This window comes from Hemicordylus capensis, chromosome 1 (assembly GCF_027244095.1).
Source record: "Hemicordylus capensis ecotype Gifberg chromosome 1, rHemCap1.1.pri, whole genome shotgun sequence".
NCBI classification, from domain to species: Eukaryota; Metazoa; Chordata; class Lepidosauria; order Squamata; family Cordylidae; genus Hemicordylus; species Hemicordylus capensis.
In genome coordinates this window covers 247,447,064-247,472,067 of record NC_069657.1, presented here as the reverse complement: position 1 = coordinate 247,472,067, position 25,004 = coordinate 247,447,064, and the positions used below count along the sequence as shown (strand labels likewise).

Below are 25,004 nucleotides of genomic sequence, written 5' to 3'. Positions count from 1 at the left end.
CTTTCTAATGATCCCTAGCTTTGAATTTGCCTTTTTCACAGCTGCCGCACATTGAGTCGACACTTTCAACAAGCTGTCAACCACAACCCCAAGATCCCTCTCCTGGTCCGTCACCGACAGCTCGGATCCCATCAGCATATACTTGAAGTTGGGGTTTTTCGTCCCAATGTGCATCACTTTACACTTGCTAACATTGAACTGCATTTGAACATTGAACAGTCTCTGAGCACCACTCAAATTCTGCGGCTTCCTCAGCCCAGAGGAAGTTTTGTCCTCCCTTTGCACTTTCTCACAATATTCAGCCTTGGCCAGTGGTGTCAGTCTTAGGAGTGGATGTGAGCCAAGGTTCCTCTGCTGAACTCTGGTTCCTTTTAAACACAGCAACCCAAATCCCATAGAGGTTGGTGTTTGAAGAGCTACATTGAACCCTCAACATTCCTTCTTGGTCTGAACATTTAGGTGATGCTGGGGCACTGTAATGGGTAGGGAAGCAGCACACAGGACTGCTTTGAAGGCAGCCCTTTGTGCTTACTGCCAATATTGGACTTGCATTATCGGCAGGGAGCAGAAATCCTCCTGCTTCACCTAACTGGTTGTCTCCTGCGGTGCCAGCCCTGCCATCCACACCTGCTGCTGCTGTCTTATCCTTTGTGTCTGGAGAAGCATCCTTCTCTATGCTGGCAGTGACGTACACAGACAGACTTGTGCACATCTGCACTTGCTGCTCGGCTTCCCCTTTGCTATGCCCTTCATGGCTAATGGCAGGTATGCCTCTCTGTTTGCTTAAGCAACATTCATGTATGCTCTTCAAGTCTGTGCCAACGGAAGGGATGTGTTGGATTGGGTTTGTGATTGAGCTGCATTCTTCAGGAATGGAGTCCACAGTGACATGTTTCCTGCTTGACAAAGTGGCATAAGAACTTTTCACATTCCTACTCAAGTTATCAGCAGTGTTCTCTTCTTCAAGGAATCTCTGCTTCATCACTCTGGACTTAGGACTGACGGGGAATCTTCCCTTTGGTGAAAATATCAATTTTCTTCTGGGATCAAGCTTGGAGATGGACTGCTTGTGTTTTACCCCTACTACAGGATACAAACTTTCAAGATCAACTTCTCCATAGGCAGCACTTATTTTGGAGATGTCTCCAGTTTTCAGGGCCAGCTTTATTAAGAGCCAGTGGTGATGATTTCCCCAAGAGTCCTTACCACTGCCAGGTCCCCCAAGGTCTACTAAAGATGAGATGTTGGGTATTCCCAACTGTTGCATGGAAGACTCTTCACTGGAAACTTCAATGTTTTGCAAACCTGAAACTACAGTACTCCTGATGGTTTGGTTCATGGATTGGAAAATGGATCCATCAGTTCCTTTGCGATTCTCAGACACCACAGTACATGGTCTTTTCAGAAAATTCTGCCAGATTTCTGAGGATTTAGGATGCAACAAGCTATAGTAAGTGACCAGAGCTGCTGAGCCTGCAGATTAAAAGAAACAAGGTTATATTAATATCCAGCTATGGGATACAATACAAACATTACCAGTAAATCCTAACACCAGTAGGCTGGGTGTTCAACCAAATATGTCATAGTGAATCTCCACAAAGAAGGAACAAATAGCTCCTTCTCAAAGGGTAACTGAGGGCCAATCCATAGGGCACTTGTGCTTATGGCAAGACCATGTGTTTTCAATCTAAACTTAAAAGCTGAACTCTGGTAAGCTAGTTGTATGCAAGCAGTCTTGAACCTAAACTTAAAATAAATAGCCTCCAAGTAAATTTACCATGAGCTTTAAAGAGTTATATGTGCCCCCACCCCGGCAAGACTGCAGGCCTCTAATAGATCTTTACAGAGGACAAAGTTAAATAGCTTGGGGAAATGGAACATTGATTTAATTTCTGCTTGCCTCACAGCTGTGATGTCACATGAGTTCCACCTAAAAGAGTAGGTTGACCCTAATACATGTCCTCCTTTTATGGATGGGTGGGAATTCCAGACATTTCCTCAGGCAACAGGAGGAGGCAATGTGTGTGGTGTGCTGCAGCCCCGCTTCCTCCTAGTGTCTGAAGATAATGGCAGGAGCTCCCCACTATTAGGGATGTGCAAATTGATTTGGGTACAAATCAACCTGTACCTGAATCTAGCTGATTCGGGTGATTTGGAGACAAAACAAATCACCCCTGTGGTCCATTGACTACATTTGGGTACAAATCAAATCGCACCTGATTCGATTCAAATCAATTCGAGATTTGGATTCCTCCTATTAATCCCCCCAGATTCCCAGCTTTCATTAAAAACAAACAAACGCTAGGCCCTAGCCCTTGTAGAAGTGGCGTTATGGAACAAAAAGTGTGGTCAATATTTTTCAAGTGTTTGGATACTTTGGTGTATAATAACTTTCCCTCAATGAATCCCTATGAGGATTCATTACACAACTTCATTTCTTCTATTCATTTTGACTGTCTTTTCAAAAGTGCCATGTGCCAACTACACCCCACTCCCACCCGCAAGGCAGTGGGGTACTGCTCAGTTTATGTTCTAGGATTTTTTCCAAGTGTTTAGACTCTATTAACCTTTCCTCATAATGAATCCCTATGAGGATTCATTATACACCAAAGAGTCTAGACACCTCAAAAATTCCTAAAATATAAACTCAGTGGCTTGTGGGTTGCGGGGTAGTCGGAACACGGGATGCCACTAATTCCCCACCCCCACCTGCAAAGCAGTGGGGTCAAAATGAACAGAAGAAATGAAGGTGTGTAATGAAGACACCAAAGAATCTAAACACTTCAAAAATACCTTAAAAATAAACGGAGTACCCCCGTGTGTGGGGGTGGGGGGTGTAGTTGACACATGGCAGTTGACAGTTTGCACTGTCCAATGATAGTCAAAATGAACAGAAGAAACGAAGGTGTATAATGAATCCTCATAGGGATTCATTATGAGGAAAAGTTATTAGACACCAAAGAATCTAAACATTTCAATATTCCTAAAAATTAAAACGAGTACTACACTGCATTGCAGGTGATGGTGGTGGGGAAATGTAGCTGGCACATGGCAGTGGACAGTTGGCACTGTTCAGTGACAGTCAAAATGAACAGAAGAAATGAAGGTGTGCAATGAATCCTCATAGGGATTCATTATGAGGAAAAGTTATTAGACACCAAAGGATCCAAACACTTGAAAAATAATGACTGCACATTTTGTCTATAACTTCACTTCTACAAGGGCTAGAGCTTAGCTTTTTTTTAAAAAAAAATTTAAATGAAAGCTGGAGATCCATGTTAGGATTAGGATATGGCAACTCCGAATCCCTATTGTTTCTTATGGTGGAAACGTTCAAAATCAGTAAAAACTAAAAGAATTAATTAAAAATCTACCGGGTTTCCCACTGCCTTGAAATTTGGGTGGTAGGTGGCACCCATGGGGACCTACCTACCACCCAAAATTGGTGCCCCTGGGACCTTGTTAAGTGGTCCATATCCGAATTGAATCAAAGCAAATAGAAATCGAATCTGGGGTGTTTGGAGGGGTAGATTTGGATACAAAACAAACCAGGGGTGATTTGTTTGGGGCACAAATCAAATTTTAAAAAATAGATTCACCCTCTATCACCTCATAGCACCCAACTGCATTATAGATGATTGGGCAGAAAGGACAATAGTGCCAGGGTGGGAACACGCAGGAGGAGTCACTGTTGCCACTGGGAGGTTTAAAAGATAAAGGTTTCTTCTCTGGATTCTGACCTGACAACCCTAAAAAAGTATTTAGTTCCTCATGATTCGCAAGGAATGAGGCTTATTCCACAAGACAGTAGAACACCCTGCCAATATATATATATATATATATATATATATATATATATATATATATATATATACACATATATATATAGTTTGAACCCACTGCTGCTTGCATTTTGGTGAGTAGTCAAGAACCTTTGTGGGTGTGATTCTTTGAACTTGTTTTCTGTTTGCTGCTGCTTTAAAAATCTGAATGCGTTATTTATATTTTGATCTATTGTTTTAGAAATCTGTATGTTTGCTACCTTGAGTAAAGGGGTTTTAGGGTTGTTTTTTTTTTTTTTAATAAGGAGGTTATGTGCTTTGAAAATAAAACAAATAATAGGTCCACTCTCTTCTTCCCGGTTCAGTGATGATATACAAATACAGAGGTGCAGAAAACCACAGCAATGTATCCTACCAACAATGAATCCAGACATAACTGCTCCTATAATCCAGAGGCTACTCCACAGATTCTCCTGCAGGAAGTCCATTGACATCAACAACAGAAGGGCATTTTCTGAAAGCATCAGCTATAAGACAGTGGAGAATTAATTATCATTCAACAGTTCACATGTCACAGAGACCTGAACATCAAGGAACTAAACCCTAAAAGTTTAATTTGGGCCATACAAAGTACAGTACATACAAACATAGAGTTTGGTCCTGTTTCTAAAAACTTGAAGAGCAGACACAGGTGTGTTTGCATATAATATAATATAATATAATATAATATAATATAATATAATATAACTCAAAAGTGGGACACAGGGAAGAGATATTTAACCTTCTCCCCTTCTGCTACTGTCCTGATCAAAATGCTCTTCTCCACCCCAACCACTATTTGTTTCAGGAGGGAAGCTTCCATGGTGCCAATGGGCAAATCCCTCCCAGAATAATAGAAACTGCAAGGAGGTCATTTTAGTTGGGGCCACAGCACAGAGGGAAAGGGTAAAATGGTCCTGCTCCTGATCTCTCCCGAGTGGCTGCAATTAAATTCTTAAAAGTGTGTTTTCACACATGCAAACGTTAACACACACTGAGACAAACTACCTATATAAATGCAATGTGTAGTTTGGCCCTTAAAAGCTTTCTCTATTGTGATATATAAATATGTTAAATAAATAAATAGGTGGTGCTCTGTTGTGAATACTGAAATAAAATCATCCCGTCTTTTCTTATATCATTTGACTTAAGTAGGCTTAGAAATGATGACGAACCTGTAATCTTTTTACCTATAACCTCTTCACCTGAAACTTCTTGTTTGTGTTTCACAACGTTTGTTTATTTGGAAAATTGAAATGTTGCCTTTTTTTTTTAGTTAGAATTTTCTGCTTGGTCATGATACATTTTAGGATTTTAAAAAGATGGAAATTTTTATGGAGATCTCTTTACTGACTTTCTTTACTTTACAATTTGTAAGTGCTATGCTACTTGAAACTATCTTTCCAGAAATACCCTTGTTATCAATGCTATGTTGACGTCTTAAGCTTTGTCTATTTATCTGCTATTTATCTGCCTTCACATGTGCCTATATGCGCTGTACTAGATATAACTAAACTACTATATTCATAGAGGTTTTCTGTCTTGAATTAGTTTATCTTTAATTATTGTCTTTACAATACCCTTGTGTGGAACCTGAACCCACGATGCAGTGTAATTTCTGGAAGGGAGTCTTGCACTCAAAAGTTTCCTCACATAGCTTACCGCTAATCTAAATACTAATCTAAATACTAGGGTGTGGGAGGTCATCTACCAGAGGCAATCTGTCAGGGGCAGAGCTGTAATACTGCCTAGGGGTTCCAATAACCAGTCTACCCTGCTCATGGGAGTCACAGAGTTCCACCCCTCCCCCAACCTGCAACTAAACATGACCCTCCCCACGAGGAGCATTTCTTCTCCTGAACACGACCTGTCTTTTAAGATGGTATAGGGTTAATTTGAAATAGGATGCTTACCTGTCTTGCTTCTGTGCAAGTACAGAGTAAAATTGTAGCAGGTGAACCTTTTCCTTTCGCTCATCTCTATGCCAGGAAAAGCTTTGTTGGCTAAATCCCTGCATGTCACGCTACTGTTAAAGGCACAGGAACAGGGCCAGTGAAAAGGCAGCAATCCTCAGATTAATGTGAACTAGTCTTTCACAAAAGCCACTGCTGGAGGCAGAATGTCAGAAGTGCTTTGTCTTTAGATGTCCCTTCTGTTCCGTTGCTCTGAAATGTCATCACTCACTTCAGCCCAGCTTGGCTACTCGTGAGAACCGCTAGGATCTGCATGTATCCCAGCAGTCCCGCGGCACCAAACCCAGCACTGAATCCCGGCTCTTAGCCAAGGTTAAGGGCGCAATACACCCTTAACCTGAATGCCCGGATTGTGTGTGAGCGTGAGGTGCTTGCAGCTGGCACCAACACAGAGACAGGCGCCTAGAGCGCACGCCCCCTGGGGGAAGCTCCCAGTGCATCGCACTCAGTGTATTGTGGGTACTCGGAGGCCAGGATAATGAGCAGGCCTCTATTGATCTGCGCTGCTCCCGGCAGTGCAGATCATGTGGGTGTGCGGCTGGTCCGCTGCAGGCACTAAGAGCAGTCGTCTAGCGGAAGGTAGGGTGAACCTTGTCCGCCACCCCCACCTGCCTGCCTGTGCAACTGTGTGAATAACCCCACAGTCTCCAGCCTCACATTGACTGGTCCTAACATATAGAGCAATGCTCCTCCTTCAAGTATCTAGGCATCTACTTCCATAAGTCCCTTGCATGGAGGACACACCTAACCACTGTTTTAGCAACTGCCAGACGTACAGTGGGGACTATTCTGAAGTTGTTCTACTCCAAAGAAGGTCAGTTTATAGCCCCTGCACTTAAAATATTTCAGGGTTAGGGGTTGAGTTCTGGGGGTAGGATGTGAAGGCTATTGCCCAGTTGGAAGTAGTCCAGAACAATTTCCTCAGGAAGACTTTGGGCCTTCCTCAGGGCACTCTAGCTGCCTATTTAAAGAATGGAGGTAGGGCTACCCTCAATCTCCGTTAGAGTCCGTCTAACGTCATTAAGGTACTTTAAGAAATTAGAAAGTCTCCAAGAACACCACCTAGTTAAATCTTGTTATTTACACTAGGGGTGGGAATCAATGGACTAAACCTTTGTCCTTGTGGCATTGGTCAAGCGGAGGACATCATCCACTATTTCTCCTGATCTCATCATAAAGAGGCAATAGAGGATGTAGTGGATGATGTCCTCCGCTTGACCAACACTGAAGATAGATCAACTTAAGGGGTCAGATGTAGAACGTTTAACTTATTTTCTTGCAGATGCAATTCCACGTCAGCTATCAAGTTGCTACTTTTGGTATGCTTTCTTTTAAACTTAGAAAGAAATGTATATGTTCTAAAATGTAGCACTGGTTTTAGCTCAACTTAACTGATGTGACTTTTTGGTATGTTATAACCTGTGGTCACGACAATAAACTTATTACTTACTTACACTGATTGGTGGCTTTGCAGCTTATTAACAGATCTCAAAGGAGCTGGCTTTGCATAGTGGGATTAGCATCACCACCTTTCTATTTATTCCTTTTTACTTTAACTCCACAGTTCCTAAGTCTGCAAGCCAAGCACAGGCTTTGGTTTTGTCTTCTACTTTCTACTGTCTTCAAGAAGCCCATGACTGAAGGAGAAAGTCTATTCCCAGGGTGACTGTGGACAGATACTGACAATGCTTACAATGCTTCTAAAGTCTTTGCTAATAAAGAACAATTTGAAGTTGGGGCAGGAGGACAAATCTCACTCATGGTATGAGCCATGTACATAAACTAACTTCACAGCTCCTGGGTCTCATCTCAGTCTCTCGTTTCTGATGCTATTTTATTAGTGATTCCAAAGTGCAAAAGATCCTTACTGCTGCAATGCAATGCTCCACCCAATAGGTTATGATCAATGAATATTTGACACCAAGACCTCTCATTACTTCCACAAACCACATACAAATTCCTTGAACAAGAATGTTTTAAAAGGCTGGATCTATCCATTTCCACTTCTAGACTCTTGACCCTAGTCCATCACTCACAAAAATCTGGAGCACTTTCCCACCAATGGTCATCATGCTGTGCTTATAAGGTGCACCCTATCAAAAAATATGCCCCGGCTATCGACTGAGATAAGTACCCTTGTGCTGACTTTTCATTACAAGCAAACATAGAACAAACAACTAAGAAGAAAATGATAACTTACTATATAAAAGACAGCCATTCTATAACGGGAAGAACCATCTTTGAAGCTGATGTAGCAAAAGGTGTATATGGCTCCTGTGAGGAAGTTGAATAATTTCCAGTGCCAGGGATTTCTGAAGATGTCTGTCTGCTGGGCCACAATCCAGTAGGACATCACCAGCCAGTGAGCACCTAGGGAAAGTATACAGTAAAATAGGCAAAACTGACTCTGTGAAGAGATGAAGGGGGAAAACAAATCAGATAACTGGCAAGCATCACTGATGGGTCTTAGCTTACAAATAAGAGGGCCTGGGAAAATGGAAAATGACCTCTGGCGAATTGATTTTCCTGCAATGTATGTGTTATCAGAAGAACTAATTTGTGATTGATCATCATCTATCTATACTTCTGATCTGTGTAATGAAAAGTTCTGCAAGATTCAATGCTCCTGTAGATATTTGGCTTCATGTTTAATCACCATCCTATTAAAAATTCCACGTTCTATTAGAATTTCCCCCTCTTAACATCCTGCTGTCAGTGACTGCTACTCCTTCTTCTGCTAAATTAAGTGTCTATAGTATCTAACACCAGTGTTCCCTTTCACTAAAACATGCAAGTATTCACAAGTTATTTAAAATTGGAGAACCAGTAAGCACTATAGTCTGTTAGTTCTGTAAACCTTGCAATACTGGTTTACAGAAAAGCCAAAAAAAAAAAAAATTAGAACAAAATCCAGCCAATTTCTAAACACCTTAAAATATAATTGATTTTAATAGGAACAATTTAAGGATGTATCCCCACACCCGCCCCCGAAATGAGAAGTGCCCAAAGTAGGCATATGGCATACCAGTCAATTTACTTGTCAAATGATCCTCTTTTGAGGATGACCAGCCTAGGTCCTCTTATTTGAGCCAAGTGAAACTCCAAACCAGGATTTGAAACTACTGTTTCACAATACACTAATTTGATTTTGTAATGAGCATAAGCACAAAACCTGTTGATAATCAGAGTACATGTTGTTGTTCCAATAAAGTTAATCGCTTAAAAATATCTGACAGTAAAATATTCCTTGAAGCCATGGTGCTGATGATGCTTGAAGAATTGGTCTGCTGCCTATGTAGCACAATTGCTTTTAGAAATGGACTTTTGTTTAATAGTTGCTTTAACTTTGCCTGCTTTGTCTTAAATAAATCATCATCATCATCTTCTTCTTTATATATATTTCTCCAAGGTGTACCCATCACGAATCCCATGCGTGGTAACTCTTGCGAGAGTTCGCGAGCAGCTGCTTGGATAGCAACAGGGACCGGGGGGGGGGGGGGGAGAGAAAATGGTGGTGGTGGCGGCCAGCTGGCGGGGAAGGAAAGCGCTGGTCAGGCTGGCAGGCAAGGGAAAGTGCCGCCAGTGGGCGGGGAGGGAAAGCGCCAACCAGCAAGGGCATAACGGACTGGGAGGGGGAGAATGGACTGGAGCTTAAGTAGGGGTGGGGTGGGTGGGAGCAGGGGCGTAGCTAGGGGAGAGGGGGCCCGTGTTCATCCCTCTTTCTGGCGGCCCCCCAGACTGAGGGAGATAATGAATAAAATAGGGAGGGATGTAGCTGGAGGGCCCTCTGGAGCTGGGGGCCCATGTTCTTTGAACCCTTTCGTTCAATTATAGCTACGCCCCTGGGTGGGAGAGAACAGACTGGGGCAGTAGGAAGGAGGGATATGAAGATGTGGAGGAGAAACAGGGAGAATTAGGGGTGCAGATGCTCTGAGCTGGATCAGTTAGTAATATTATTATAGCAGTAGGCGGAATCTGGTGTTCCAGGAAAATGCCAGAGAGGGACTGTTCAATGAACAACCATTCACATTTATAGAAACCTTACCTAACACTGACTGCATTCAGATTCAAAGCATGCTTTGAAGGATTGGGAATATATCCAGTGCTTGAAGACTCTTCTCATGGTGCAGCTTAATACATTAACCTCCTGCTTTAATGAAACCCCAGTATATCTTTACATCCAAATCAGCAAACTAGGTTTGAGCAAGATCTCCAAACCAGGACAGTCTATTGTTTCACAGTAAGTTAATTAACTGATTTGATTTTGTGATGAGCATAAGCACAAAACCTGTTGATAATTAGAGCACATGTTGTTGTTCCAATAAAATTAATAGTTTAAAAATATTTGACTATTTGACCAAGTCTTTTTTAACTAGTCAAATGCTCAACTCCTGCCCAAAGAGATTTGGACAAATGGTATGATGACGAGTGTACTACTTGCCATTCGGCCTCTGTTTTCTTGCTGTTGTCTTTTCGTCCTCTTGACCTATGGATAAACTAGATTTCCTGTTTGCTACCTTAAGTGGAGCAGCGGGAAAATGCTTGACTAATAAGCAGAAGGCCGCCGGTTCGAATCCCCGCAGCGATATAGGAAAGTGCTGAAAGCACATCTCATACTGTGTGGGAGGAGGCAATGGTAAACCCCTCCTGTATTCTACCAAAAGAAAACCACAGGTCTCTGTGGGTGCCAGGAGTTGAAATTGACTTGATGGCACACTTTACCTTTAGGCAGTCATACAAAGCTGTACTCAATGGGACCTCTGAGGAATGTGTTTTAGGTGCTACTATGTTATAGTTCAATATATTAAGAATTCTGACCAAACAACAATGTATTTAACACAAATCATATTCATAGTAACAGTTCAGATGATAATTTTAAATGTGTGATTGGTATACAGGTGGTTTTGAACACCCACCTGGAAAACAAATTCAGATGAATAGACCAATGTAGGTAGGCTGGGTTCTATTTTTACAATTTGAACTCAATGGGGTTTTTTTGGTGGCGGCGGACGGGTGGGACACAGCAATTCGGACAATCATCTAATCACATGATAGTGACTAACGCACATTTAAAATCCTAAATTATATCTAGTATTTAAATCCTGAGTAGAGAATGTATGCTTTTCAACTTGGATGATCTTTTCACCTGTGTAGAGGACTCTAATCACATGTTGAAAGTATCATCTGAACTGGCCCATAATTGATATTGCTGGGCAAAAGAACATGTACCCCACCCATGTTTATTGGAATACCGGTCTTACCTGCGGGAACCAAAACCCAAAAGTGATACACTCTTGCAAAAATGACCAAGGACATGACTCTGGTTCCTATCATTCCAGTCCTCCATAGTAACTGGCAGAGAAGGGCTGCTCCAGGCATAGAGAGATGACCTGGCTTTATAAGGCACACAAAGCGGCTGTAAGAGACCAAAGCCCAGGAAAGGGAAAGGAGGCTTATGCCAGCACTCAAGCCTAGAAATAAAAAGGGAAACCGACACAATCCTATGTGCTTCTTTATATGACAGAAATAGCAATATATTGTAGTAGAGACTGTATAGTATGTCCTCTGACCAAGAGGAATGCCTTTGCTGGGCACTTTCTAGATTACACCCTTGAACAGCAGTAAAATGCTTCAGCTTGGCAGGATCTTATTGAAACGATCCCCAGAATCTCAAACCCCTACCACGGGAAAAGACAGCTATTTTCCTGCAACGGACTTGCAGTGTTGTAGCACTATAATGCAGAGATAAAATCCGAATGATTTTATCATTCTGACTCAATTATTTAACAGTCATTGCGTCAGAATGAAATAAGAGGAGACATGATGGAGAAGCAGAATCTAAGTTGATCTGTTAGATAACTGTGAGATGTCATATGTGCCCCCCCCCCTTTTTGTTGTCTGAAAATGAAAAAAAACTTGCGGGGGTGGGAGGGAAATAGAAATGGGAATGGCACCTTGTTGTCAGCACAGGAACTGTGGTGTCACAACACAGGAAGTATGGAAGCACACCTAGCAGATCTGTAGTGAGGCTGGTGTAGGGTTTAATCTGGAAAGCGCCCTGATTCAGTTCAATGTACCTTTATCTTTCCTGGAATGAGCTCTGAAAGACGGGTTTGGCAAGTTTAGCAAGTTTGCTAGCACTGACTGGCTAGTACTTGTGTGGCAATCAACTTTCCGTCCCCAGACCTGACTTGCAACTGTTTTATAAATGTTTGCAGGGTTTGTTTGTTTACATAAAAGGGGAAATTTAAAAAAAAAAAAGAGGGAGTAGAGCAGGACTGAAAGGTGAAAAACTGTTCAACTTACTGGTATATGGGTCTGTCATGCAAATTGCAAAGCCAAGCTCACATCACAGGATGAAGAACCTACTATGACTGCTCTGTAAATACTACACTCATATTCAAGAATATTTAATACCACAGCTTTATCCCATAATCTCATGGTTCCAGTCTTAGGAGCAGGAAACCCAGGTGGCTCCCTACGGTGCTGAGCTCAGAGTGTGCACATCACCATCACGCAAGAGGATGAACTGCACATGCACCACAGTCACACTCCTATAGGAAGTGTCATCAGCTGGCCATTGCAATGAGATATAAAGGAGAGGCAAAGTAATGTGAGATGCCAGTGCAACATTGTGGACAGAGTGAGCTAAGGCACATTTCATAGTCTTAAGTCTTACTGTGATTATCTGAACCTCCAGAGTGTACCCATTGTGAAAATTCCCTCAAAACATGCCCATCCGCACCTGGGAGGGCGGTACTTCATGACACCAAAAGATTAACTGTGTCAAACGTCTTCCCTTTCAGAAACAGGTTACCTGTTCACATTTTCTTCTGTGGAGACTATTAGACAACCTTTCCCCTCAAAAGCAGAAGGAGTTATTTAAGCTGAAAAATTTCCCACTCTTGTTGCTGAACCTGCCCCCCTCCACCCAACCTGCCACTGAATTTCATTAGCTTCATGCACCTGCTTAATTGTTTGAGTTCACGGACATACCATCTCATTGACTAACATGGGGGCAGTTTGGGGATCAAGTAGGCCCCCTTCGTCATTTTTTTCTTTCAGATTTTTGTGAAACTGACATATCTGCACCACAAGTATGTTGGTACCTCCCACTTGCACAAGTGCTCTGGTTCTCTGTCCATAAGGATTGTAACCTTTCCAGCTCTTTCAGAAATAGTATATAGAAGAAGATTTTATTTTTAATATTATTACTATTTATATACCGCTTTTCAACAAAAAATTCTCAAAGTGGTTTACACAAAAAATGTGTCCAGTCTTTTGGAAATAGTACATAGATTACTAACAACAACAACAACTTAAAACTATATTGTTTATGTAACTTGTTAAATTTTAGATTTGGTCAATTAAATTGTGCTTAATGCTGTATTTTGAGTTGCTCCGAGAGTATTTTATAGAGCAAAGTTACTAATGCATTATGACTGAAGTTGTATGCAAAAGCACTTGGAAGTAAGCTCTACTGGAATGACAGCTGCAAGCTCTGGTCTTTGCCATCAGCCACAAGGCTAAGGGTTGCTGGGAAATGTGCACATGTGTGCATTTTAAATTACTATTGAACTCTACTGTGAGCTGCTTTGAAAACCTTTTGACTGAAAGATAGGGTATATATCTAACAACTAAACTCAGTAGACTCTCATAGGATTGGGCTGAGGAAGATGTATTTCGGACAACAGAACTATACAGTGTTCTAACGCTCACCTGGGACAATACCTTTTGCTTCCATCACAACACAAGCATATGCCTGCAAGAGGAGGTTAGGCAGTGTCTGCAGCAGGGCTTCTAGGAGTCTCAGGACAGCAAGATCTCCCTGCTGCATACAGACTTCTCTTATGAAAGAGGACCCTCCTTCCTTTAGAGCCAACCACAGAGCATTCCAGTACCTGTGGAAGAAAGAAAAAAACTGACCAAAAACTGAGTCACTAGATTCAAGCCCTTCGGAGCAGTGGGTATGTGTCACAATTTCATGCACGACACTGACGATCACCACCATCCATTCTCTGCCCCATAAAGCTCTCAAAAACTACTTTAAACAGTTTGGATTCAAAGCACCTACAGGATCACCACTGAATTTTTAGACCAACCAATAATATGCCATTAGAAGCACCAATTGTTGTCCATTGCAAGGATATTTTTGGTGGCTGCCACCACCGCAGTTCACCTGATCCAAATACTACAAGCAAAACTCTCTTCCTCTCAAGCCCCACCAAAGTTTGAGATGGAACTTCTCTATGTGTTCAGAAGAATATGGTCCAGTTCTACTCCCAAATGCATGATGTGAAGGAAGCCACATGTATACAGTAAATGCTGTTAAAACATACATACAAAGAATAACATAAGATTAGATCATGTCTGCTTCCCTCATCTCTTTTAGCTTTCCATCAGCATAATTTGTACAGGATTATATCTTTTTTTATTTTGCGCCAACCATTTCGAATACAGTCCCAGAGAAATGTGGGAGATACATCTACATACCTGCCAACATGTCCCTATTTTCCCTTTCACCTGAATTGGAAAATAGGGATATGTTGGCAGGTATGAATGCATCTACTAAACAAATTAGAAAGCTTCTCCCTTACTTGTTAAGCTTTTCAAAGCCAGGGAAATTCTGTCATGGGAGAGCATTCAAACATTTAATCCCCCTTTAATTCTGAAGTTGTACAGACCCACCACATGTTCTGGAATGTGCAGAGAGTTCAATGAGAGGCTTAAAAATCAGAATACAGGATCAAGGGGAAATGTTTCTAGATTAAACCTGCTTCCTATTAATATGACTAGAAATTTCAAAAGACATCTTGTTAAAGCTGCTGTTTTACACACACTCCAACAGTGATACCAGATCAAGAGAACCAAAACTTCCCCTCACAAGTACAGCCACATAATTTGTTTCACATATATTAATCTTTTAGCAGATGCATGTTTTAAAGAAAACAACCTACTGCTTTGCACTAATGCACAAGATTAATTCAGGACAGCTCAGCCAGCAATATTACTTTTGTACTTAAGTATAAACTTTATTCTTTAACTGCCCCACAATAAATGGCTGCTTGCCATTACAAAAAGTTGCACACAACTTTTGTGTCATTCTGACTCCAAGTCTGGGTGCACCCAGCACAAAAGAGCTAATATTCTGTATTCTGTCAGCTCAGAAAACAACAAAAAGATCCAACTACGGACAATATAGTATATATCTCTTATGAAAACAAACACCATGGCTATGCATAAACCAACATGATCCAGAATAAACAATGAAGAGTAGAAGTCTTCTATTCATATAAACATGAGATATATGTATTATTGTTTATAGTTGGATCTCTTTTGTTTATTGGTTTTACATCATGGATCCTGGTACGCATTGATTTTCAATCTCAGAAAACATGACATTGTGGCACTGCTGGGATGCAATGTCAATGCTGCGGGGTGAAAGGCCAGAGAAGATATTTATGTTTAGCTGTCAGCAATCCTGTTTTGCCATTATATAAAGAATATAGAGGTTCAACACTTGGCCTGATTCTTCTTCCAGGACCTTTGGCTCTGCAAAGCCCAAATCCTTAGAGCCCGTTCAGACAATTATCAAACCTGAAAGTGTAAGAGTGAAAGCAGGATCAAAGAGCTCTCCCATTAAATAAACACAAGAGCACTATATTGCATCTATCAAACCCTTTCAAGATCAGCTGAACTACAGTCATGTTAGTTTCACCTCTTCCAAATGCCAAGCTGCAGAATATGTATTAGCATTAGAGAGCAGCCAGGTTTGTGACCATCTGCCTGAAACCAAAGGAAACTGAGGACTTGGGCCAGATAGCCAGGCAGCAGCAAGGCCATGGTCACCCAGCACCAGAGAAGTTGGCCAGTGAGACAGTAATGGTGGATGGCGCAGAAGCCTGAAAAAGAAAGAAAATAGCATTGAGATATACATATTCTATCTGGGTCTGCTTGATCAATAAATGCCCCAGACCATTTTAGACAACTTCCTCCCATAAACCTGTACCAGGTACTATATTGAGACTAACTTAAAATACTTTAATAAGTAAATGGAAAATAATAATAATTAAAAAATCTCAAACTTTAAAGCAAAAAACTTAAATATGAGGTATCATGATGTGTGGGATGAGTAGAAAGTAAGATTTAGAGGCTGCAAAATATAACCGGCAAAATAAAAGTGTCCAAGGACCTATGTATAACCAATAGCAAACAAATATAACCAACAGGGCAGAAATGCACACCCCATCCCAAGCATGTATAATCAGGAGGGCCCCACCAGATTTTGTGGCAGATGGATTGCACAGAGAGGCCTTGGCCAGAGTTTGCCAACTTTTTAACTACTAGTAGTAATTAGCATCAAATAATGCCAAAATATGTCACTTCTGGCTACTGGTGCCATATTTCAGGTCGATGTTGTATACATATGCAAGTTTGCAAATGCACCAGGAGACACACATGTAGTGGCCTGTAGGAGGCACTTTCCGAAATGGCTCCATAATGTTATTGCAAGAGTCCCTCAGCAGGCTTTAGAGACTAAGTGCTGTGAATGTCTCCCTCTTCAGCCTGCTCAAGTGGCCGCCAATAAGGAACATATTGGTTTTTTCCTTCCAAATTTGACTTATTGCATAGGATTTTTAATGCCATGTATGTCCCCAAAAGACCCATAGTCATATTGCCCACAGAAGGGATGAGAGACAGCAGGAGGGGGAGGGAAAGAGGCAAGCCAAGGGCCGCCACTGTGGTCTTGGTCCACAGACTGCGCAATGAAGTGCAGTGCCATATATATTGTAAAGACTTTTCACAGTCTCATATATTATGCTGTTTTATAAACTAGGCTCTATGACCTACACCTTGTCTTGGCCTTTACACTGTACATTGGGCATGGTAGGGATGCATCTAGGCAGACATTCAACAGGTACTGCTTCCCTGATTAATTTCTGCCTAATGCACTGTGTCTATATAGTAAATGTCCAGGCAGAAATTTGACAAGTCTCCAAATGAGCCACAATCACTTCCTACAGATACACCTGATGGATTTCTATCTGATGCAGTTTCCCCCCAAAATGCTATGTACTACAGTAAATGTTCAGGAAGAAATTCAAGTCATCCTGAGCCATTTTGGAAGGGCGGTATATAAATCAAATAAATAAATAAATAAATAAATAAACAAACAAACAAGTCATGTAGCAGTGGCACATGTAATTCCTCTAGGAAACCTTTCTGCTTAGCCTCCACTCCCTTCAAGCTGCTGGCTGTTCACGGGCTTTCTTGACTCTCAGTTTAAATCTGGAGTTCTTCATTTGGGGGTTCATGGACTCTTGGGGGTCCATGAGGTATATCCAGGTGGTCCATGGAAATTTAAATATATAATTAAAGGTAACTCCCCCAAAACATTGGCTCACATCCTCACTAATGGTTCAGAAGTGCAGCTTGTAAAGCACATCCATAGTGTTGATTAATGTAGAGTTCCACTAGATGCACGGGGAAGCAATTTTTGCAAATCCCCCCTCCCCCTAGAAGCATTCTCTGTTACCTGGGAATAGGTCTCTGAGGACAGCACAGTCCTCAGGGACCTATTTAGGAGCAGCAGGGAGACTTCCAGGGGTGTGTGGGGGGAATCAGCAAAAATTGCCTCCTCCCCCCGTGCATGCAGCACAGTTCTGCATTACTAAATGCGGTGGAACCACTTTGCACACTGCTCTTCCACACGGTTAGTGAGGATAGCAGCAACTATTTATAATTAAATATGGTAGGTCCTTAATTTTTTGTCAGTTTTATAAATGGGGTGTGTGTGGGGGTCCATTTAGTCTGGGGAGTCCATAGGAGCCGGGCATTTAAAACCCTTGATCTAACCAATTTAAATGTTAATGATTTTAATGTTTAAATGATTTTAATTGTAAACCGCCCACAGGCACAAGTTTTGGGCAGTATAGAAACATGTAAAATAAATAAATGAGTTAGTGAATGAAGGCAGGAAGAAAGATTGCCAGTTAGAACTCTTCATGATTTTGTGCACTGTATTTAACCGCATTTCACTGCATGCTAATTCAGAAGAAGTTGGCCTGGTTTCCCCAGAACATGCTGACACATTTCCCCCCTCCAAAGAAAAGGTGGGGGGGGGAGAGAGAGAACACACACATGCCCCCAAAGAGCATGAATAGAAAGAAAGAGAGTGGGGAGGGTGATCACATTTATGAGTTATGTTTGCTTTTTTATTTGGCTTAGTCTGAATTAATAAGCTGCTGCCCTTGTTGTTCAAAGTTTTCTTCTGTCCTTCCATTTTTAGTAGAGATGCCACCTCAATTTTGCTTTGTTTTTGAACATTATCAAAATTTGTCATTATTGTACCATCATTAAGTTGCACAGATCAGCTGGCAAACTATGTGGTAGTAGCAATGCAGTCTTTTCTTTTTGCAGACATGCTATTAATGCTATCCCTTTTCAGGTTTTAAAATGATTCCCCTTAAATGCTTGGAAGGAATCAAAGACTTGATCCAGCTGCCTGAAATTCCTTCAGCCAAATCTGGAAGAAAAAAACCCTGTTGGGATTATTGGTGGCGACTTCAGGAGGCTGAAGAGAGGGACATTATACATTTAGTAGGGCTGTGCAGTTGTGTCAGTTCAACAGGCACACGGGACCAGATATACCTTCTGTTGGGCATTAGCAGAATGAGATGCACAACAGGATGGACCGCTAACAGTAGGAACTCTAACAGAATTCCAATATGCCTGTTGGACCTCCCCCTCCCACTATCAGCCACTGCCCTAGCTGGCAAAAATGCTTGTTATTCACCAACAGGCTATTTCTTGTCATCACCATGCTATTCCTGGCACACACTGTCTGGCTAGACATTCTGATTAACATTTCCAAATTATATTAGGTAAGGAGTATTTCTTCCATGCAGTCTTCAGGAATGACTGAAAATGATAGGTGAAGAAAAGTGCCCTCCCATGACATCTGGCTAGACATCCCGATTAACACTTCCCAACTGTATTAGATAAGGAATATTTCTTGCCAGGAAGTTTTTCACACAGGGCTTTTAAAGCCCTTTAGCTCACATCTCCTCCAGAATGGAGGGTGTGCATTCACATATCGGGCAGATTTACCCCAAAGTCCCTGCGAGCTATCGGGGAGCACTTCATGCACAATTCGGGGTTTTCACTGTGCGTTAGAATGTAGTCTGTTTATATCCGGGGTAATGGCCCTGCGCCATTTTTGGAAGGGCGGTATAGAAATTGAATAAAATAATAACAGAGATGCTAGATTGTAAGACCAGGAAAATCATGACCATCAATCATGCTCTGCACCCCCGCAGTGATGTCGATAGGCTATACCTCCCTCACAGCTCAGGTGGAAGAGGAATGCTGCAAGTCCATCAAACAGTAGAGGAGGAGAAAAGAGGCCTTGAAGAATATATCAAGGACAGTGAAGAAGATGCACTTCAAATGGTCAATAACGAGAAACTATTCAACACCAATGAAAGAAAGCAGGCCTACAAGAAAGAACAAGTCAAGAACCGAGCAGAAAAATGGAAAAATAAGCCACTGCATGGTCAATATTTGCACAATATAAGTGGAAAAGCAGAAATCACCAAGGCCTGGCAATGGCTTAAGAATGGCAACTTGAAGAAAGAAACAGAGGGTTTAATACTGGCTGTGCAAGAACAGGCACGAAGAACAAATGCAATAAGAGCAAAAGTCGAAAAATCAACCACAAACAGCAAGTGCCGCCTTTGTAAAGAAGCAGATGAAACCTTGGACCACCTAATCAGCTGTTGTAAAAAGATCGCACAGACTGACTACAAACAAAGGCATGACAAGGTAGCAGGGATGATACACTGGAACATCTGCAAAAAATACAAGCTACCTGTAGCCAAAAATTGGTGGGACCATCAAATGGAAAAAGTTGAAGAAAATGAAGATGTAAAAATATTATGGGACTTCCGACTACAAACAGACAAACATCTGCCACACAATACACCAGATATAACAAGTTAAAATAATTGACATAGCAATGCCAGGGGGTAGCAGAATAGAAGGGGGGGAAATAGAAAAAAACACAAAATACAAAGATCTACAAATTGAAATTGAAAGGCTGTGGCAGAAAAAGACCAAAATAATCCCAGTGGTAATTGGCGCCCTGGGTGCAGTCCCAAAAGACCTTGAAGAGCACCTCAACGCCATAGGGGCCACAGAAATCACCATCAGCCAATTACAAAAAGCAGCTTTACTGGGAACAGCCTATATTCTGCGACGATATCTATAACAACAGCAACAACATTGACAATAAAATTCTGGCATCCCAGGTCCTTGGGAAGGACTCGATGTCTGGATAAAACAAACCAGTCAATAACACCTGTCTGACTGTGTAAAATAATAATAATTTAAAAAGCATTACTGAGAACAGCCTATATTCTGCGACAATAACTATAATAATAACAGCAACAACATTGATAATAAAATTCAGCCATCCTAGGTCCTTGGGAAGGACTCGATGTCTGGATAAAACAAACCAGTCAATAACACCTGTCTGACTGTGTAAACAATAACAACAACAACAATAATAATCCACTTTTTGTGTCGGGTTTTGGGGATAACTTTGAGTTCGCAGTAAAGCCTTGCAGAAAACTCACAGTAAAGCCTGCTATGTGGAGAACTCCCAGGCAGACAATTCTCAGGAATGACTGACTGTAATGGGTGGCGAAGAGTGATTTGTATTATATGGACAGTTTAGGAACAGAGGAAGCTGCCATATACTGAGTCAGACCATAGGTCTATCTAGCTCAGTATTGTCTACACAGACTGGCAGCAGCTTCTCTAAGGTTACAGGCAGGAATCTTTCTCAGCCCTATCTTGGAGAATCCAGAGAGGGAACTTGAAACCTTCTGCTCCTCCCAGAGTGTCTCATCCCGAGGGGAATATCTTACAGTGCTCAGATGTGGTCTCCCATTCAAATGAAACCAGGGTGGACTTTGCTTAGCTAAAGGGACAAGTCATGCCTGCAAGACCACAAGACCAGCTCTCCTTTCCAAAACTGAACCAAGCATTCCGACTGGAACATAGGAAGCTGCCATATACCGAGTCAGACCATTGGTCTATCTAGCTCAATATTGTCTACAGACTGGCAACAGTTTCTCCGAGGTTGCAGACAGGAATCTCTCTCAGCCCTATCTCGGAGAAGCCAGGTAGGGAACTTGCAACCTAGATGCTCTTTCCAGAGCAGCTCCATCTATCCTACAGTGCTCACATGTAGGCTGCCATTCAAATGCAACCAGGGTAGACCCTGCTTAGCTAAGGGGACTAGTCATGCTTGCTATCACAAGACCAGCTGTCCTCTCCCAGTTTTGTTGGAAAGGCTGCTCCCCGCCACTTTATACAATCGCAGCGTGTGCTTTCAGACCCTTGAAGCAAGCACCGGGGGGGGGGGGGGGCAGGCTTAAGACCTGTCATGTGACACAGGCCAGCCAATCAGATGCTAGGAGTGGCATTTTAAGACGCCAGCTCCATAGAGCAACTTCTCAGTTGCTTGGACTGAGCAGCTCTCCCTCCCACTCATTTCAGTGAGGGAAGTCTGGTTGCCATTTGGGGCCAAGTAGGAATTTTTTGGGTCACACCTGATTGACCTTGGTGTGGCCTTTTTTCACCTACTTCTCGCTGAAACTGATTTAGGGTTGCCACCTTTTGATTTGTCACTTGCCAATGAGTGTGGTTTGATTTAAATGTAATCGGTGTTTGCCTGGAGGACCATTTCAGGTGAGTAGGCAAGCTGAGGAACAGCTGTTGCAGGTTTTGCAGCCCTTGGGCTGGGATCCACCCCTACTTGGAGGCAGGCTGACACTCGGGACTCAAGAGTTTTGCTGCCTGGATGGGTGGGGCTGCCTGACCTGCCTTCAATGGGGTTTTAGCCTGTGGCGCCTGTTATGAGATCCAGATTCATTCTGGACAGAATTAACACCCAGTCTGTTGCCCGGGGTTTGGCTGTCTTCCTTGTGAGACTGAACCTTATTTGGGATAACTGCATTCTAAATTGTCATGTTTTGCTACAGCATGTTGTTACCTAAATTAATAAAGTGGCCCTGATTTATCCAACTATACGTGTCTTGTCTTTATTGGGGCCTGGGGGTGCAATATGTGACAGAGACTGCTGTGGCAGGATATAGCATGACTGGACTGGAGTGAAAGCATGTTAAAAATATGGCTGTAGGCACTGTACTTTTACCAAAGCTCCCTAAGATGGAGTAATTATTTTAACATTAGCTCTCTTAAAAGTAAGTAAAGTGTCATAAATATGTAGGATGATGTGCATTTTGAAGTAGGCTTTTCAAATAAATTAGGTGGCAGCAGGGTGGATTTGATTTAAATCAAACTGATTTAAATCACGATTTAAATCATGATTTAAATCACTAGCAGGGTGTATAAAAATCAATGAGTTTTTTTAAAAAATAAAAAAAATCAGATTTAAATCAAAAAAATCTGATTTAAATTAAAAAAATCTGATTTTTTTGATTCTTTTAAAAAAAATCTGATTTTTTTGATTTTTTTAAAAAAATCATTGATTTTTATCCACCCTGCTAGTGATTTAAATCGTGATTTAAATCAAATCCACCCTGGGTGGCAGACATATGGACTCCACTTCTCAGTGGCATATCAGAAATTTGGAATGTAACAACTAACAATTGTCTTAGAAACTCTTCTCCAGCTTTTTTGGTCCAATCGGGATTTTGCCTCTTGCTTTTTGTTTGAGTTTTGCATGTTAATATCAGGAGGCATGATTTGTCAAGAGCTGATCATAAATCTGCAGTATTGGGTTCTCTTACCTTTGATTAAAAGGGTGAGGTGTGCTATGTTATATCAAAATGGCTTCCCAGTTTCAAAAGAGGCTTTGAAGAGGAGCACAGCATACCTTCCAAGAGGAGCAGATGTTGGGAGATGGAATGGGAAAATTATTTTATCTACTGACTGTGAAGGTTTACTGAAAGAGCAAGTTCACAGTAATACAACAAACCTGTGAGATGCTGTTCAGTTTCCTCAGTATGTGGAGGCTGAATTAGTTGATATCAAGACTGAAAAGAGAAGGATTGAATTCAGCCCTCAAGCTGCCACTGGGCAGTCCATTTTGAGATCAAATATCAGCACCATGAAGTGAGCCCAGAAACAAACTTGCAGCTGCAATAGTATAGATGCTGTACACCCGCTACAGATAGAAGCTTTCCTGATTGTTTATCTATTTTATGGTGGTTGGTTTTTTTGTTGTTTTATGGCTTACACTGTTTAACTGATTTTAAGGTTTTAAATGTGATTTTTATGAAATATTATTGTATTTTAACTTTGTAAACTGCCTTGGGATGCCCTAGGAAAGGCGGTATAAAAACTGAACAATTAAATAAATAAATAAAATATACTATTACTTGAAAGGGCAGGCAATGAAGAACATGTTCCTGTTCTTCTGTATTTTCATCTGGAGAGTATTTTTAAAAATAGCCGGGTAAGTTGCTCTCTTTGAATGGAGCTGCTATTTAGGTTTTCTGAAAACGGCTTGTGTTTTAGCCTGGGATTTATTGTCAGCATTATAGACAGTGATGTAGAGGCATCCTATTGCAAACCCGCCTGAAACCTGGGAGTACTGCTGCCAGTGCGTGAAGACCAGGGCTGCACAACTTTGGCCCTCCTGCTGATGTTGGACTACAACTCCCATTCCTCCTGATTATTGGCCACTGTGGCCACTTGTACTATGGGTATTCACCCAACTGTATAGTGCTGTTTTTTTTAATCACCAATTCCTCCCTCAGAATATTAATGATTGGTGGTACTAATACAGTCCAGTATACTTTGAAGAAGTTCCTTTTTTAAGGTCTTTTTTTCCACAGCTTGTATGTTTGCACAGAAAACAATGAAACGTCATTTAAAAATACAAAGAATATGAAGTGCTCATTTGCTTGGTGTTCTTTGCATTGGGGTGTGGCTATGGGGCAGGCCTACTGAGGTGGGTGTGGCTATGGTGAGCACCTGCACTTCTGAGTTTGCCATTACACCACTGTCCTCAGTACCCACAGAAATCAGTTTAAAGGCTGGAAAGTGTTGAGCTGCCTTTGACATGTGAAGTAGCCCTCAGCGGGGATCAACTTCCAGACACAGGCCTTGAAATCACGCGACCTCCCCTTTATTTATTTCGAAACCAAGAAAGCAGGGACTAAGAACCGGGTGAAACCATCCAGGCCAAGGTCAGACTGGACTCGTGTTAGGGTAGGGAGGGCGGAATGCTGGATCGAAGAGCAGCGGCTGCGCACGCGCACAAAAAGCCCTATCGCCCAGTTTGGACTGCAGAAGAGGAGAGGGGTCACCCTTCAACTGCACACTGCCGAGTGCAGCTGCAGCAAAGCACTCAGTGGGTTAAACATTTCAAACAAGCAGGCGGCGCGCGCCGCCCCCCCTCTAGCCTTCCTTCCCCTTTTCATTGGATGCTCTTCCATACAGCCCGGCAAAGCAATAAGCTTCTGCTTCAGCCATTGCGCTCCCCAGCGGACACCTGGGCGCCAAGCCGTCTTCTGCAACAGCTAACGGTTCATTCAAGGGCGGCCGGACGGCGGGCGCTTTGCATGCTCTACAAGGCTGTTCGTGATCCTGGAGTGTATGACCTAGGAGTCAGTCCCATATGCCCCCCCCACTTGCTCCCCAGAACACGTGAATATGCTCTGGTTGCACAGTGCGGTTAGTTGGGCTTCAGTGAGCAGTGCACTGGCCCATCCATCCCGTCCCAAGCTAAGCGGTTTCAGTACAAGACTGCGACCCGGACAGGGACTCACGCGCAACTTGCTCCGTCGCAAGCAGCAAGAGCGACAGCCCCGCGAACACGACGTGCATTCTTCGCCCCGCTGCAGTCGGCTCCGCGATCTTCACTAGGAGACAACAACGGTCGAAAATTCCCGGGTTCCTTAAGTCTTGCTCCACCTCTTAAAGGCACAGGTGGAGCTCCGCTGGCCGCCTATGTGCGAACTGCTTCTTTCTCTCCGATCAGTTCTTGCTGGTGCCTCCCATCACGAGAGTAGGAAGACAAGGCAAATAAGCGTTAAGTTTAAAATGTCAGGTGTGTGTACATTTGAAGTAGAGTTTGTATCTCGTTCCCAGCTCCCAGAATAGGGCGCAGAAGATGCATTGTGATTTTAGGGGGTATATATATTTTTTAATCTAAACGCCAGCGCGCACGCTG

The 25,004-nt window shown here is 42.2% G+C and overlaps 1 protein-coding gene across 2 annotated transcripts; it reads right to left on the bottom strand.

Annotated features, from left to right (window-relative positions):
- Nucleotides 1-24,699, bottom strand: XKR5 (XK related 5). 2 transcript variants are annotated; one of them, XM_053283783.1, is made up of 7 exons: nt 24,601-24,699; nt 15,513-15,696; nt 13,514-13,695; nt 11,056-11,265; nt 7,995-8,164; nt 4,198-4,309; nt 1-1,473 (listed from the first exon to the last, which is right to left on the bottom strand). In XM_053283783.1, exons 1-7 carry the CDS (start codon nt 24,656-24,658, stop codon nt 299-301), a joined length of 2,091 nt encoding a protein of 696 aa, XP_053139758.1. In that variant the 5' UTR covers nt 24,659-24,699; the 3' UTR covers nt 1-298. The 2 variants fall into 2 exon arrangements, with proteins under 2 accessions (XP_053139758.1, XP_053139757.1); XM_053283782.1 differs by lacking the exon at nt 24,601-24,699 and having other exon boundaries at nt 15,513-16,636.
- Between the last annotated feature and the right edge of the window lie 305 nt (nt 24,700-25,004).

Bases quoted from the DNA above. Each gene is read 5' to 3' on its own strand.
- XKR5 (XM_053283782.1), bottom strand. From the start codon at position 15,793: ATGGGAGGAAGTTGTCTAAAATGGTCTGGGGCATTTATTGATCAAGCA. The intron at 13,696-15,512 runs GTGAAACTAACA...TTTCTTCCACAG, and splicing joins CAGCTTGGCATTTGGAAGAG to GTACTGGAATGCTCTGTGGT. The intron at 8,165-11,055 runs GTAAGACCGGTA...TACTTTCCCTAG, and splicing joins TTGGGTTTTGGTTCCCGCAG to GTGCTCACTGGCTGGTGATG.